Source organism: Nothobranchius furzeri, chromosome 1 (genome assembly GCF_043380555.1).
Source record: "Nothobranchius furzeri strain GRZ-AD chromosome 1, NfurGRZ-RIMD1, whole genome shotgun sequence".
Taxonomy (NCBI): domain Eukaryota; kingdom Metazoa; phylum Chordata; class Actinopteri; order Cyprinodontiformes; family Nothobranchiidae; genus Nothobranchius; species Nothobranchius furzeri.
The window spans coordinates 65,457,321-65,473,790 of NC_091741.1; the positions used below are offsets into that span (position 1 = coordinate 65,457,321).

Here is a 16,470-nt window from a genome sequence, read left to right on the forward strand (position 1 = left end):
TCCGGTGAACCAACCCACCTTCGTGTCGCTAGTGTTAGCCACAGGCTCCAGTTAGCTTCCAGCTAAAAGGCTACAGCACTCTCCTCCCAGTCCCACCCTGCTAAAGAGGGCCTGGAAAAGTTCCCCCACACATCAAAGTGATTTTTCATTTATGAGCTTTTACAACCTTGTTAATCAGGATAGTTGATTTGCTGCTGCACATAAACTGTCAGTCAGAAGCTCTGCTAGCCGGTTATCTTAAGAGGAGCTAGTTCAATTTGTTAGCTTGTTATCAGAATCATAGTTGCAGTTTTCATCATCTGAGCTGCTTTTTAAGATCTAGGTAAACTTGTTCAATTTGGGCTTAAAACCAAACGTTTTCACAAATTTTCCATGTAGTTTTTTGCCAGTTCCTCTTCTGAAAGGCAGACAATTGTTTTTCTCTTTCCCTCAGAAAATCTTAATATTCTCCTAGTTTGGCCCAGCACAGTTCACTTCCCAATTACAGCAACAGCCTTATATCATAGCCACATAAGTGGAGAAAATGTTCAGTAGCAATGAGAGAATTTGCTGTTGCATTTAAGTGATGTTAACTATTATTTAAAATTTAAACTTATTTTCAGATTATTTTTTTTATTTATTCAAAAAACCCTGGTAAGGGATGTTTTTCTGTATTTGGAGCATCAGAAAAAGTTTTATGGTGGAGGTGATGTTTTAGTCACTGAGAAACTGCATGCATGCAGTTTGTTGTTTTGCTGCTAATACAGTAGCAGGTGCAGCTGCGTATTTTTGCAATAAAAATGTTATGTTGTAATGGAATTCATGCATTAGTTTTTGTTTGCTTTGAACCCAGAGCAGACGTCACACACCAGATGACATCAACACTGCATACTTTAGTATTTGTTCATTTATCACGAGTAATATCGATATCGCAATATTAAGCACTGTTATCGAATATCGCAGGTTTTCCTAATATCCTGCAGCCCTAATTATTATCTAATAGTTTGGTTATCTGAAAGAAAATAATAAAATAACCTACCTGCACATTAGACTATCTTAAATATATAAAATCCCAAATAATTGAACCTTGTTTTGGATGGACACTTCCATCTGTAATCAACCATTTTCACTACACACCTCTTCCACTCTGGTCTTTCACATCTGTGCTACGTTCTTTAGTAACTTAGCTGGATTTCAGACCTGAGGAGTGGAGTTGGGGTTCTGCAAATGATACGTTCTCCTGTGGTTTTCTAGCTTTGGTTTTGGCCTTGTGAGGATCGTTTAGTCTCTTAACGTACCTCGGCTTTGACGGGTGTATCTGCTGAAGATTTAACTGTATTATTGCACAATCCTTCTCTGGTTTGCAGCAGCTAAAACTTCCTCCTGGTGGAAACGACGAGACTGGTTTCTCACTGCTTGATATTTTAGTTCAGTTTGACTCGACCTGAGTGTATTTAGTTTATGTTTTTTTTTTGTTGCTGTTCTGATTAATCCCATTTCACCAGACTCTCTGGCCACATAATTTCTACCAGTATTACCTTATAAACGTTTATTTATCACCCATATTTCAGTGCACCAAAGAGTCATCCCCTAACTGTCTCTGGATAAGCTGAGAATAAGTATTCTGAAATTTAGGAGTAAAATAATTCAGGTGTGTAGAAAATGTTGGAACTCTGCTCCTTTAGGATGTATGGTTAGAAGTGAAAGTGTAGTTTTACCAATCTTCATTTTGGGACCCAGTCTCCCAGCTGCCTGACTGGTTCAGCCTGCTGGGACAGCCAAAAGGCAGGTTGGGTTTGGGGATTTTCCTACACCCTTTAGAAGCACTCAAGAATGGGATTTGCGATTAAAGTCCTTTTTGGGATTAACTAAAATCTGGAAATTTATGAACCCTTTGCTCAGTTTGCCATTTCTACTGGACTTCCGTTCTACCGAGTCATTCGATTAAATGTATTTATATAGCGCCAAATCACAACGAGTTGTCTTAAGGCACCTCACAAAGTAAACATTCCAATGCAGTTCAGTTCCTTAAGCCAATCAGTAAAAAGTTTCCTATGTAACTAATATTAATTCTGGTCTTTGCTCTTGCTCTATCACATTCTTTCTTTTCCTAGATTCTTCTGGTAAGCGATTTCTAGCTTTCTTTGGATCTGCCATTGTTCAAGTCTCTAAAATGCAGGTCTACCACAGACACATATACGTAGGCCCAATCTCAACACTCGCACTTCCACACTTGCACTCTTCAATTGCGTGATCCCGACCAGGGGTGTGAGTTCGTAGGGTGTCTCGATTCTCAATTGAGGAAGTTGATCACGCCCCATTTGCCCCCTTAATCCACACTTCACCCAAGTCCGCAGCGATGCAGAATCGGGTGAAGGGTATTACCCACAATCCAGTACTGCGGGAGGAAAGGCTCAAGTTCCCTTTCTGAAAATATGTATTTTCTAATGAATGTTGTTAATTTTAGGACGATTAGTTGAGGTTCTGAAACTTTTAGACAAAGCAGCAATGGATAATTGTTTGGTTGTGTGTTTTAAAGTTGTGATACATTTTTAAAAAAAACTTTAGTAACAACGACTTGCATCCTGGCATGTGCTGCGGTCAATGACGCAATGTCTCAGTTCGGCTGTTATTTGCACCCTTGTGTACTACGCACTCGAAGACTTACTGCGCACTTTCTCCAAGTGTACTTTGCTGAAGACCACAGGGCACAGTGCAAGTATTGGGATTGAGCAGTAGATGCCCCGTGGACTAGTGCTGCTGTAGTGGCCAGCTGCCATTTTAGAGGGGTCTCCATTTGCCCCAGTGCATATTTGCCCCAGTGCATACATTTCTGTTAAGGAAGGTGCTACCCAACTAAAAAACATATTATATCAAGCTTTTCCATAAAATCAGACACAAGTTGCTCACTCTGCATTGACTTTAGACTTTTCTGCAGTCACTGCTTTGGAGAGTGAGACCCATCCAATATGGTGGCGACGCTGTTGCGCTATCCAGCACCCGATGGGTCATTTACATATTCATGTCTATGGGGTCTACATCTACGTGATACTGTCGTAAAGCAACACGGACCTCAGGTGGCTTAAGAGGTAAAACCATTGGATTTATAAAGAATAGACCTTTTATCCTTTAAACCTGTTTAAACTCTTTGTGCTGAAAACAAAAATTTTCAGACCAAATAAATGAACCCACCTTGGTTTAGGAGCAATTATTCTTATGGTGAATGTTAGGATATAGTTGTGATTAACGTTTATTCAGAGAATGACTCCGATTTACAACAAAGCATGCTACAATTTAACCAATGGTTATTTAGGAAAACACTGCTGTTTTATTTGATCTGGATATATGGAGACAAATTTCATTTCCATGACATGTTGGATGTATTCTGCTCAATAAAACGGACCTAAAGATTGTGAAAGCTCTCTACTAAAACAAATTATCACCATTAGCAGTTCCTGTAGGTCTGGAAGAGATGTACAAATGTTCTTTTCCATCAGAAAGCTGTGGTTTGAGCAGGAAGGGGAGGATTTATGAGGAGGTGTAGACTTCTGGCCTCTTGAACAGAGTGGTTAGTGTATGATTATGCTTCTGTTTAATAAATAACAAGTTTAGGTTTAGCTGAAAACAGAACAAGCAAGATGTTGATTTTTAAAATAATCAACCAGCGTAGAGACTGGATCATTTGGTATGGTAATCTGATGAAAATCAAAACCAGATGCAGGGGAAAAAATCTTTTACCAACGAAAAAAAAAGGAATCGAATTTGATCCAAATAAATTTCAACTCCTGAATTTGCTGCTGCAGGCAGTTGGCTGTAATAATTAGATTATTATACTAAATTTAACTTTTCATGTTGATTTAAGCACTAATGTGAGATCTTTATTCAGTTTAATTCGAATGATTGAAAAACAAGTCAGTGTTTCATAGGGATGTAAAAAAAAATCTTGGTGCACTGAAATATTGCATTATTTTGACTTGTGATATTGAATCAAAATTTTAAAATGGTATAAATTATTTTTAAACGTGCAAGCATCTACTGTATTTTTCTTTTGTGTGGTGCAATTCAAACTCCCAACTGCTAGGTGGAAGCCGTTTTAAAGTTATAGTTGAAGTTAACGTCCCATTAGTTGTCACACACACTGTGTGTGCAAAATTTGTTCTCCGCATTTGACCCATCCCTTGGGGGAGCGGTGAGCTGCAGACACGGCCATGCTCGGGAACCATTTGGTGGTTTAACCCCCCCAATCCAACCCCTTAATGCTGAGTGTCAAGCAGGGAGGCATTGGGTCCCATTTTTCAACGTCTTTGGTATGACATGACCAGGAATCGAACCCTGATCTCCCAGTCTCAGGGCGGACACTCTCCCACTAGGCCACCTTCATTCTGATGGAACATTGAGATCTCACGATAACACGCTGGGAAGCATCTGGAAAGCGATAACTAAGCGTTCTCTCTCATGCGCATTTGTTTTCAAAACATGGAGAGGGCGATTTTTTTCCTGAAGTTCAGAAACATCCTCTGTCATACCTTTAACCGGTAACCAGTTCATCTTGCTGTAACAAGTTAACTGAATGAAGCTGTTTATTTAACTTAAAACTAACTGCCTTATGGGCCTTTCAGTCAAACAAATGCACCAAACAGAAATTAATTAACTTCTGGATAATTTTTCTAGAAATAAGCTTTCAGTTTTGTCTTTTATTGAGGATTCAGGGGTTTAATTGTAATCATTTCCCAGCAGAAGAAAGTTTAAAGGTTCACTCTTGTATTATTTTCCTGTTTATCTGTTAAGTGGACAGGAACCCGAATGTGCCGAGCCTCTGGGTTTGGTTTTATTATGTCTTCTGTGTAATACCACACAGATGAATGATCTAGTTAGAAAGCAGATTGATGGAGGGTCTTAGGAGCAGCAGATGTCCTGCAGGCTGCACTGCCTCTAATATCAGATTAACAGAAACTCCAGGCTTCCCTGTGCTGGGTGGATAACAGCAACTTCAGCTTGTTTCACTTCACTGATCAGGATTAAGTTGATTTATCAGCCAATCAGAGGCTGTCTGAAAGCTCATTACGCCTGTAGGAGCATCAGGTTGGGTCCTAACTTACACGAAGGACATCTGAGAAAATCAAATGCAAACTTTTTCACTCTGACAGTTAAATGAGTAAATTAAGTTTCATGCTTTTTTATGATATCCAACAAGCCGACAGGTCTTTAATTTACAATACCGACATTGATTTAAGTGTGCGAGAGAAGGAGCTGAAGAGTGTGATGTATTATACCTGCATGGGTTGTAAATGTCCCTTTTAAAGAGTAAAAACTGATGCAAGTAATTTCCTATCTACATTTGACCCTAAATCATAATAATGGTAGGCTGATAATATTGGACATCTCTAATATTTAGTCATTGGTATTTGACTCTGTTTAGGATACAAACTGCTGCCTCCTCCTTTATTCTGGAGTTTTAATTTAAACTGAGCTGTAGCTCTAATTGAGTTAATGTGAAGTAATTAATTTTAGGACTGATCTGTAAGTATTGTCTATCCATCATCTTTCATGGCAGGAGTGGGTTAAATGATGGTGTGTGATCTGTCCAAATATGAATGAATCTCAGCTCCCAACACCAAACTTCGGCTCCATTATCAGTAAAACCGACTGACTTCTAGTTTTTATCAGTTGTGGTGGCCATCTTTAATTGGAGTGACTCCAAAAGGCACTCGGCTGTAGACGTAGATCCAGATGTTCGTGTGGTTATTTCTAATTTTAGTCGTTGAGAAGATGGTTTGAAAATATTCGCACACTGTGAAACGCATACAAAGAAAATAAAATACAAATTTTCATAGACAGTTTCAAATCATCTGCCCATTTAAAAAAAAAAAGAAAAAAAAAAGAACATTCAATGAAAATTGTTGAAGACCACCATTTTAGACAAAGTGGTAATCTGGCTGCAGATTCCTAGTTTAATGGTATTTGAACACATCATGCAGCTCCTGTGCTGCTGACTGTTTATGCTGTCCTACATGTTCCATGGGTTTGTGCACGCACAAGTTTCTGTTAATCTGACTTTAGAGGCAGCCGTGTAAGGTGTAACCTGCAGCCTCCACAGGCTCCTGTGTGCAGGAGTAAAGCATCCATGGGGTGCTGCAGTAATCCCTCAGGATGTAATCTCATTATGGTTGAAGGAGCTGAGGTGGTGTGCTGTGGGTGATGGTTGGTCACCGTGGTGATAGATGGAGGAGGGGAGGACAGGTTGATGAGAAAACTGGACAACTGCTCGTTCTGTTTTTTGTTGTTTTTTTTAATAATAGTTTAACGTTTATGATGGAGTTTGCTTTTCACTGCTTTTATGAATTTAAAAAAGACTGAGAAGCAGTAGGAGAGTTCTGATCCAGTGTGACTTCCTGTTGTTGCAGACGATGCATCAGAAGGTGGCGTTGTTAGTTCTCCTGGCGGCGGGCCTCCTCTGCCTCAGTCTGACGCCCGTCTCTCGAGCTGAAGATCTGGATCTCGATGTAGAGGGCGATGACATGGATGTAGAAGATGAGCTGGATTTGGGTTTGGCCGGAGCTGATGAGGAGGAAGAGGAAGATCTAGACGATGAAGGTCTGGGCGAAGCCCCACCTTCTCCTAAAACTCCTGCAGCACCAAAGGTGAGAATGAGCCGGTTGGAAAGTTTAGAACATGATTTGGAATTCCTGGAATATTTTCTGTAGGGTTTAAAACCATCACAGCTGCTGACTTTAGTCCGTGTTGAGGATGGATCGTGGTGTTTTACCACATTATGAGATTAATGGTTTGCTTAATGCAGAAAATCTGTTACCTTCCTGTTATATTAAATATCTCCTATATTTTTTACCTGCCTAATGTACATGGCTCTTCAGATTTTAGCCTTAGTTAGATTATTACTGGAAAGAGGATGTAAGAAACAGAACCTCTTAATTCAATCGTTAGAAGAACCGGTTCCACCTCTCCATGCTGGGTCTGCAACACTTTACCCTGCTGACTAAGACCCAAAATGTCAACCCAAACAAAACGCACCTTTTAGTTTTCTCATGTTGTTAATAATTTTAACTCTTGTTACCATGTATAATAAATTCAAATGAGAGTAAATGTTTTTATCGATATGCAAAAACAGGTGGCTGTGGTTTTTTCTGTTTAGGTGATCTACAAAGCTCCAGAGCCGAAGGGGGAACACTTCTTTGCCGAGTCTTTTGATCGGGGGACCCTAGATGGGTGAGCACATGCTGCTTAAACACACCTGAGAGTTGGAACTCTAAGCTTCGGAACGTCTGCGTTTAGCTGGACCGTTGTTTAAATAGCCGTCATGTTCTCATTATGGAAGCTCGGCTGCCTTTCAGCCGTGGTGGGAAAAGGGAAATCTGAATGTCCGGGTCAGAATAGAAAACCGTTTGTTGTGGCTTTTTTGTGTTTCAGTGAATGCAGCTTGATTTGAAGTTGGGTGGAGGTAAAGATGAGGCCGTTTTTAGTGTAGCTCTCTCTGATGGTGCTGTTTGGTTTCAGGTGGGTTCTGTCTCAGGCCAAGAAGGATGATGCTGATGAAGAGATCTCAAAGTATGATGGTGGGTGTTTATCTAACTTTATTAAATAAAAATAACATGTTTACCTTTTGTGGAACATTTATATCAAGTCCTGCTGTATTTTTATTGAACCAAAACAGCAGGCTGACATGTTTTCCACAGGCTGTTTTAATTCTCTGTTAACATATATATTAAAGTTCTGAACATGATGATGATGATTATGCACTTTACAGGTAAATGGGCCGTGGAGGAGATGAAGGACAGTAAGCTGCCTGGTGATAAAGGTCTGGTCCTGAAGTCTCGAGCCAAACATCATGCCATCTCAGCCCTGCTGCTACGACCTTTCACCTTTGACACCAAACCACTCATCGTCCAGTAAGAGCAGCAACGCCTCGGGCACACACTTGAGCACTCAGACATAAAAATGTTTAATCTGTCAACTCTTCTCCAAACTAAGAAACTCAAGTGAAACATTTCCATCGTAGATAAAGTCCAGGCTCCTTCTGATCGTCTGTGTCTCCTCTAGATTCACGGCTATGGAGACTCAGCACATGAGTGTGTGTGTGTGCATGTGTGCACGTGCTCTGACATATACACGTGCACACTCTTGCACCTATGAAGTGTTTTATTATAAAAACTTCCCATCTTCCCCAGTTAAAGCTTCTCTCTCTGCTGTTAGATTCAAGCATGCACCTTTGCACGTACATATGTCATGCCACTGCTTAAAATCAATTCAGTTATTAGTTATTGAAACTGTTGTCTTCAAATAAGTCTGCAGTCCCCAGATTCCCTCATTGGCTTAGGGAATTGTCCAATAATCTGTGTTTGACCTGCCTGAGAACAACAATCTCAAATGTAAGGTCTGTAGTCGTGGAGAAAGGGTAGATGAGTCCTGCAGGTGCAGAAGTCCAACGGCTCTTATTTCATATGATATGGTGTCACAAAACGTATCTGAAAGCGGAATCTGTTCTTAAAGATGCTTTTTAAATGGCAACAAGTCTGAACACGTAGAGCTGTGAGGACACACTCAGTCTGAATGTCACTGTTTACACCTTTATTAAATGGGAATATTTCCGTAAAGTAAAGAAATTCAGTTTTAACAGAAACATCGAGTCACGTAGATGAGCCTCAGATGTTTTTAAACCACGGTGGGAATAAAAGAGGCTGAACATGAAGGCAGAATAAAACAAACTGAAGTTTCTAATGTTTTCCTGTTTCCAGGTATGAAGTGAACTTCCAGTCTGGTATCGACTGTGGTGGCGCCTACGTCAAGCTGCTGACCGAGACTCCCGACCTCGACCTGGTCCGTTTCACTGTTTTGCTCTTAATTTAATCAAAACTAAAGATTTTTTTTTTATATACATATATTTGGTCGTGGGAAAAACCCAAACCAGCGTGTTACAGAGTTGAGTACATGGTTGGTTGTCTTCCACGACCCTTTACTTTAAAACATAATTAAAATAATAATAATAATGTGTGTTGTCTTTAGGACCAGTTTGTGGACAAAACTGCATACACCATCATGTTTGGACCAGACAAATGTGGAGAAGATTACAAACTTCACTTCATCTTCAGACACAAAAATCCCAAAACTGGGGAGTACGAAGAGAAGCATGCAAAGAAACCCGACGCTGACCTGCGGTCGTACTATACCGACAAGAAGACTCACCTATACACACTGGGTAGGACGGACGGACGGACACACACACACACACACACACACACTCACACAAGCTGGTACACTTGAGGAGACTTGTCATTGACTTCCATTCATTTTTGTGGCTCAATTATGCCTAACCCATGCCTTAACCATAACCAATATTAGTTTATTCCAAACCTTAACTCCAAACTAAAAGTTTATTCACACCATACCTCAAAAACCAAGTTTTAGGGCATTTTCCTGTGTGTGGACCAGCCAAATGACCCCACAAGTTTCAAATGTCCCTACGTTGCATGAAAAACCTCATAAATTGTCCCCAGAAGGTAATAAAAACATGGTAACGCACACAGGATTGTGACGTATCTTGTTTCCTCCTAGTGTTGAACCCTGACAACAGCTTTGAGGTTCTGGTGGATCAGACTGTGGTGAACAGTGGAAACCTGCTGACAGACATGACCCCCCCTGTAAACCCACCTGCTGAGATTGAGGACCCAGATGACCACAAACCTGAGGACTGGGACGAGAGACCCAAAATCCAGGATCCAGATGCTGTCAAGCCTGACGACTGGTCAGTCTCTTCATTTACTCTGAAGACCGTCCACTTTGTCGGGCTCTGATGTTGACATCTTGTTGGTAACATGGAGTTAATCTCCAGGGCCCTCATTAATCAACCGTACTTGTGCACAGATCTGTGCGTCTTTTGTGTGTAGCAACTAATTTAGGCATTGTGTGGAATTCGTTTTGTACTTGTGCATGAAAATGTTCCTGAATATAAGAAAATCTCAGACCATGCGTAGGACAAGCATCAAGTGGTAGAACGGAAGAACCGCTATACCGAAGGTCTGTCGTCCACACATGTTCCCCATCCACAAATTATTTTATCCATTAAAAATTATTTTGGTGGAAAAACAGCTGTGTCACATAATTGGTGCCAAAACCCTCAAAAGACAGTTTTGACCGACAGACATTGCAACATGACTAGGGGACCCAGGGAATCCCCTCGAGTGCGGAGGATGTAGCATGACCAAATATGGTTATTTGAGGGCGTTTCTGAATGTGACCATGAATGGACACAAGCAGCTGGGTATGTACAGTTGGGATTTATCATCAGTCAATTGCGGAGGAACGTGCGTACGAGTGTCCCATTTATTTCATAAATCAGGATTTTGACCATACGAACATTCTAAATTTCATTCATAGGAAGTAATGTAGGAATATTTCTACGGACGTTTGATGCACGAGGGCCCTGGAAACTAGAGTTTCTGGTACGTTAAAGTCTCCTTTTAGACTTGGCATTTTCCCCTCTACTAGACCAGTTTACTCAGTCGTGTTCAATACAAACTAAACATGCTGATTTGATGGGTTTGTAGATTTCTTCTGTCTTTGATGAGGAAAAAAGTTTCCTAAATGATTCAGAGGTCATAAGAAAGTGACTTAAACAAACAAAACGCTTCATGGTAAAAGGACCAAATCTGAGGAACTGTTTGTCTGGAGCACATCTGTGGTGTCCAATCTTGGTCTTCCAGGGCCACCGTCCTGTTTTAAAGTTTCTCTGCTTCAACCCGATTTCAATCAGTGGAGATTATCAGGCTTCTGCAGAGCTTCAGGATCTCCTGAAAAGGTGTGTTGGAGCAGGAAAACTGCAAAAACATGATGGATAGGGGCCCTCTGGGACCAGGATTGGCCCCTGAACGTCTCACATCTGATAAAGGAAAATGAAAGGGATGAGGACTGGATCAGGATGTTAGTTTCTGTCCAGAATCTGCTGTTGATCAGAAGTTGTGTTCTCAGGGATGAAGACGCTCCTGCTCAGATTGCTGATGAAGACGCAGTGAAACCAGATGGCTGGCTGGATGATGAGCCTGAGTATGTTGGAGACCCCGACGCCATCAAACCTGACGACTGGTGAGTTTCCGTGACGATACAGGCTCACTGCTCTCATCCTGGGCTCTGCTCACGTCTCACTGTGAAACCTGGTTTCATCAGGGATGAGGACATGGACGGCGAATGGGAGGCCCCACAGGTTCCCAACCCAGCCTGTGAGAGCGCCCCTGGCTGCGGCCCCTGGAAACGACCAATGATCGACAACCCCAACTACAAGGGCAAGTGGAAGTCCCCGATGATCGACAACCCCAGCTACCAGGTGAGCTGGTCCCTCGGTTTGGACTCTGACTGAAGTAAAGACACCAGAATCTGTCTTCAGGCTCCTAACCCCACCTCTCCTGTTTTAGGGCATCTGGAAGCCGAGGAAAATCCCCAACCCAGCATTCTTCGAGGATCTGCACCCATTCAAGATGGCGCCGTTCAGCGCCCTGGGCCTGGAACTCTGGTCCATGACCTCCGACATTTTTTTTGATAACTTCTTCATCACCAACGACCGGAACGCCGCCGAGAACTGGGCCAACGATGGCTGGGGGCTGAAGAAGGCAGCTGAGGGTGCAGCTGAGGTGAATGACTCAACCTAAGACCCCATTTTTACTTCCTTTAGCTCTTCAAGATCTCAGGGACATGATGAACATCAAAACAATGTATTTAAATGATAAATGGTTCCAAACTGAACATGTTATTTCTAATTAAGATTTGTAAATTAATAATTAAGAACTAGTCAATAGAAAAAATAATAGGAGGTTTGAGTTGAAGTAAAATATTATAATACAGGAAAGCCATTGTCCTCATGAGGAGACAGCAGGAGTAGTTTTAGTGATTTTTATAGGGATTATCATGTGAGTTGGTGTTCATGGCTAGGTCATGTTTCTGATTAATTCTCTGAGGGGTGTTCTGCAGACAGATGTTTTTAATCTGTAGTTTGATCAGCTGATTAGTAGAGGTGTGAATCTTCTCTTGTCTTTCGATTACGATTATTGGGTCAACGATTCAATTCGATTCGATATCCCGATGCATCACGATTATTTCATATTAATTTGTTTTCATTGATAGATGGAAGATGTCAGATAATAGCTTTTTATTTATTTATGTTTTTATCAAAAACGTAATTGACACAACCTGCCATCCCTCAAAATCTCTCCATTCACAACAGGTTAGGACAAAACATTTTAAACATTTAAGAAGATTTAACAAAGTAAAACATCTGTTTCCTCGTTCAACACCACGCCTCAGGCTGAGAAAACACGCTTTGCAAAAACTCACAAAATCTGGAAAAAGTACTGAAAACCTACAGGACACATAATGTAATAATAAAATACATAATGGGTTCATATATGAGTGTTTAATGTCTCTGAGCAACTCTAGAGTCAAATATTTATGCTGCAGTTGAAGGGTGTCAGAAATAACACCACATGAAATGTTTGATTTAGTTTATTTTATTTGAACCCAGTGGTTCATTTCTGAAGTGTTGGAGAATGAATCAAGTTCTGTTTGATGCAGAAAATAATAAAACATAAAACAAATTCTACACTTCCAATAATATTTAAGATAATGTGTTTTATTCTTTCTGATAATAACACCAGCAGAAGGCTGTAGGCTGGATTAGGATTAAATTACCCAGCTGATGGATCTCCTTCACTAACCAGCTAACTACAAACCTTTCCACTAACCTGTCCTGTGGGACCCTCACCATGTAACCCTCATGTCCGTGCTGTCTCTGAGGAGCAGATAGGAGACAAGATCTCCTGTAACCTAAAATGAACCAAAGCTTCTTCCCAGTTTTTTAAGTCGAATTTAACACCAGTTTATCATGAAACAAAAGAATAAAGCGGAACAAAAACTTCTATTTCTCTCTCCTTTTAACTTCCCCATGTCCCTAAATAAAAGACAGATGATTACGCTGCAGCCGCCGTCGTTGACCCTGCCCACTCCCCAAGACCGGATCTCCTGACATCACAACACTCAGTCTGACTGAGCGCTTCGAGCAGAAATAATAATGAAATTACGAAAATAATAATGCGTGTTTGGAGGAGCGTCCTCCGATCCCCTCTCTTGTGTGAGCAGACAATGTCTCTCTCTCTCTCTTTCTCTCTCTCTCTCTCTCTCTCGTGTTGCTGTGCGAGCGAGCGGGGCGAGCCGCGTGACAACCCGCCCCATCAACATAATTCACGGCCCAAATCCAGCAGAACCAGTCGGGCTAATTCAGTTCCGGTTCGGTCTCAGGTTACAACTCTAGCGCTCAACACTGCAGTCCATTAAGGCAGAACCACTTGGTAAATGTGGAGGACACTCACTCTGACAGCTTTGGATGCTGCGCTGGTGCCGCCGTTAAACAAACAAAACTACATTCCACTATAATCGATTATGGCGTACTCCTCTACGATGCAGAATCGTTTATGTCCGCATCCCGATGCATCGATTATTTGATTATTTTCCTCAGCTCTACTGATTAGATGTTTGTCCTCCTGTTGTGAGCTGCTTTGGGTGATGTAACCCCCAGGAGGAACCAGAAATAGATGTTATGATGTTGGAGAACGTCTCCTCAGGAACCATCAGTGTTTGTTTCTACAGAGATGTAGTTTGGAAACAGCAGATTCCCACTCTGCTTATTTAGTTTAGTTTTTTGATCCAGAACCTCCCAAATGTTCTCGACTGGACTGTTGATGTGTGTGACACGAGATATTCCTCATTCTTCAGCATCTTTATTGTGCGCCAGTAGCTGCAGTCAGACCAATGGAGCGAGAAGATCTGAATATTCTTTTTATCACTTGGTGTTTGACAGTTAACTTTATTGATGTTAAACTAAGTCAATGACACGTTTCTGATGCTTCACTTTAACCTTTAGTTTTTTTTTTACTTTGATCAAATTCAGGTTTAATCGGGTTTTTGTTTATAAAACTGAGCTGATTTCAACCTAAAGCTTTTCAGATATTATTGTTACAAATGTAAACAGACTGGAGCAAACAAATCAAATTCAATGTTAAATAAGCTGTCATTACTGAAGTTTAAAGTTCTCCTAAAGCTTATTTAAACCGTTTTAATGATTGACTGAGAATGAGCCTCATTATAGAGCAGACGTGTAGGAACTGAAGTATCTTGTTGATGTTTTTGTTTGTTTTGTGTTTGATGCAGCCTGGCCTGGCCTCTCAGATGCTGACTGCTGCTGAGGAGCGTCCCTGGCTCTGGGTAGTCTACGTCTTCATCGTGGCTCTGCCCGTCATCCTCATCGTCCTTTTCTGCTGCACTGGAAAGGTATTACCTCCAGTTTAACCTGACGTTTTCTGGTTCAGACCCGTCCCTTCTGGCCCAGTACTGGAGGGCTTTCTCTGGACCAATATTAAACTTTGCTGCTGGTTAACTGTGACTGTGAACTGTTCAGAGGTCATCGGGGTCAGCTCAAGGTCCAATGAGTCTCACCAGCTTACAGGAAGAGTTAAAGGAAGCCAGAAGCCCCAACCTGGTGACTGCTGATGCTCCCTTTAGTGTCGGTGGTGGTGGTGTGTAGTTTTGTTGTTGGGACACCATCATGAGTCTAAACTGGTTTCAGTTTGTATTCTGCACAGAACTCTCATACGTGTATGTTAAAGCTAGGTTAAGGTCAGATTCTGGTTAAGATATGAATCAGTTTAGAACAGCCTTTTTATTTATTTATTTATTTTATTTCTCCATCAAATTAAACCAGGACCAGGCTGCTGGTTGTAAAGATCCTCTTGAAACTGGTGCTATTTTGTGTCAACAACACTTTGGCTCATCCCTTGAGTTGGAGCCCTTTCTAAAACATTCTTCTGGCAGATTTTTGACCCATTTTTTTTCTTCTGGCAAAGAAAAACTTTCATGAAGTCAGAACTGTGGTTCCAGACCCACTTTAAATGATTACAGGAGTGTCTGGCTGATGGAAAAAAGATGGGGACGGAATCAGGAGTCCTGCATCGGATCAGGAATTCTGAATGAGAATGAATCATTGAGGAGGATTTGGTTTGTCTGTGATTAGAGAAGAGCTAAACCTGACTAGTGCTGGGTTAAGTGAATGAAAATGAGGACGAACTAGATATTTTTTTCTTCACTACACAGACTGTAACAGGATTAAACTCTGATGTGTCCTAGTGAACATCTCCCTAGTGTGTGTAAAGCAGGGGTGCTCAACAGCCGCCTCTGGCTCACGAGCCACGTTGTAGACTTCAAACTGTAATGTATGGTGTGAGATTTGTGCCTAAAAGATCAGTCTCCATCCCACAGCGCTCCTCTGTGAGAGCGGGGGTGGGGGGTTTGCACACGTTCTGCTGCTGTTTCTCACCAGTATCAGCTGATGGAGGGCTCTAGTTTTGTTGCGTCATTCCTGTCAGCGGATACAGTAGGGTCGGGGAGGGGGGCGGGGCATGACTCAGCCTGGCGGGTGGGCAAGCAAAGCCTGGCGGCCCGCCAGGCTTATAAAGCGCTGGGGGAAACCCTGTGGTTATGAGGGTTTGGAGTGAGTAACTCCAGCTATTTGTCATATGGAAACTTCCCCTGAGACTTACTTACAAAAGATAAAAATCCTGACCAGAAGCAGAATCGAGGTGCAGCAAAAGCAAAGATCTGTTGGCAGAACCTAAACGTGCCCTTCATAATAAAAGCTTAAAGAGCAAGTCAACCCTCCACTCTCACTTCCTGTTTGAAAAATGCAACAAATGCTGTCGCCTGGCAGACCGAGAAGGCGGAGCTGCTAACAAATACACACACACACAAGCTCACGACAGCATTGTGACATCATAATGTACCAGTTTACATCATAGCATACCTCTTAGCCAATAGCGGTGGCAGATTTAAATTAAAATACAGTGCAGTTTTTACCTGACAACGGCACAACACTGCCAGTTTTAGGCAGAATATTTAAATTTGAACTAAGATGCACTGAAGTGCCAAATTATTGACTACACGTGTCTGCAGCACGATTAGACACTCGTTTATTTAGTTTATCAGCAAAAAAAATTATTTGGGGGTGACTTGCTCTTTAAATGGTCTGAGTAATGCAGAATTATGAGAAACAAAAAGGTTTCAGAAAAATTAAATATGAAAAGTTGAGAAATGTAAATGTTTGATTTTGAAGGATTTACCTATGAATTTGTTAATTTTGTTTTTGTGGGGTTTTCTTTTTTTTTTTTTTTTTTGCTTCTGAAATGTTCATTTTGGTTGCCTTGTTCAGGTATATTTTGTGTGAGATTGATTTTTTTTTTTGTTGATCTTTTTGGCACAAATATTATCCCATAGCATTTATTTCACTACATGCATGCTGCCATCTCAAGGTGCTGCGGTATCGTTTATGCAACTCCTCATTAAACGATGAGTCACTGCAGCTGGATCTGTCCTGGGAGCGCTGTAGTTGAGGGCCCCTGTTGTAGAGGTTCAGTTATGCAGGCTGAGCGTGTGTGTGTCATGTAT

General features: G+C 41.4%; 1 protein-coding gene across 1 annotated transcript in view; it reads left to right on the forward strand.

Moving 5' to 3' along the window:
- Positions 1-16,470, forward strand: part of canx (calnexin) — a 31,597-nt gene that overhangs the window by 13,270 nt on the left and 1,857 nt on the right. The window contains exons 2-12 of the mRNA XM_015952248.3: positions 6,384-6,620; positions 7,130-7,203; positions 7,492-7,550; positions 7,742-7,883; positions 8,730-8,811; positions 8,998-9,190; positions 9,547-9,736; positions 10,960-11,073; positions 11,155-11,311; positions 11,400-11,615; positions 14,185-14,304. Coding sequence (XP_015807734.1) covers positions 6,387-6,620; positions 7,130-7,203; positions 7,492-7,550; positions 7,742-7,883; positions 8,730-8,811; positions 8,998-9,190; positions 9,547-9,736; positions 10,960-11,073; positions 11,155-11,311; positions 11,400-11,615; positions 14,185-14,304 — 1,581 coding nt within the window. The 5' untranslated portion in view covers positions 6,384-6,386. The remainder of the gene's footprint in view (positions 1-6,383; positions 6,621-7,129; positions 7,204-7,491; positions 7,551-7,741; positions 7,884-8,729; positions 8,812-8,997; positions 9,191-9,546; positions 9,737-10,959; positions 11,074-11,154; positions 11,312-11,399; positions 11,616-14,184; positions 14,305-16,470) is intronic.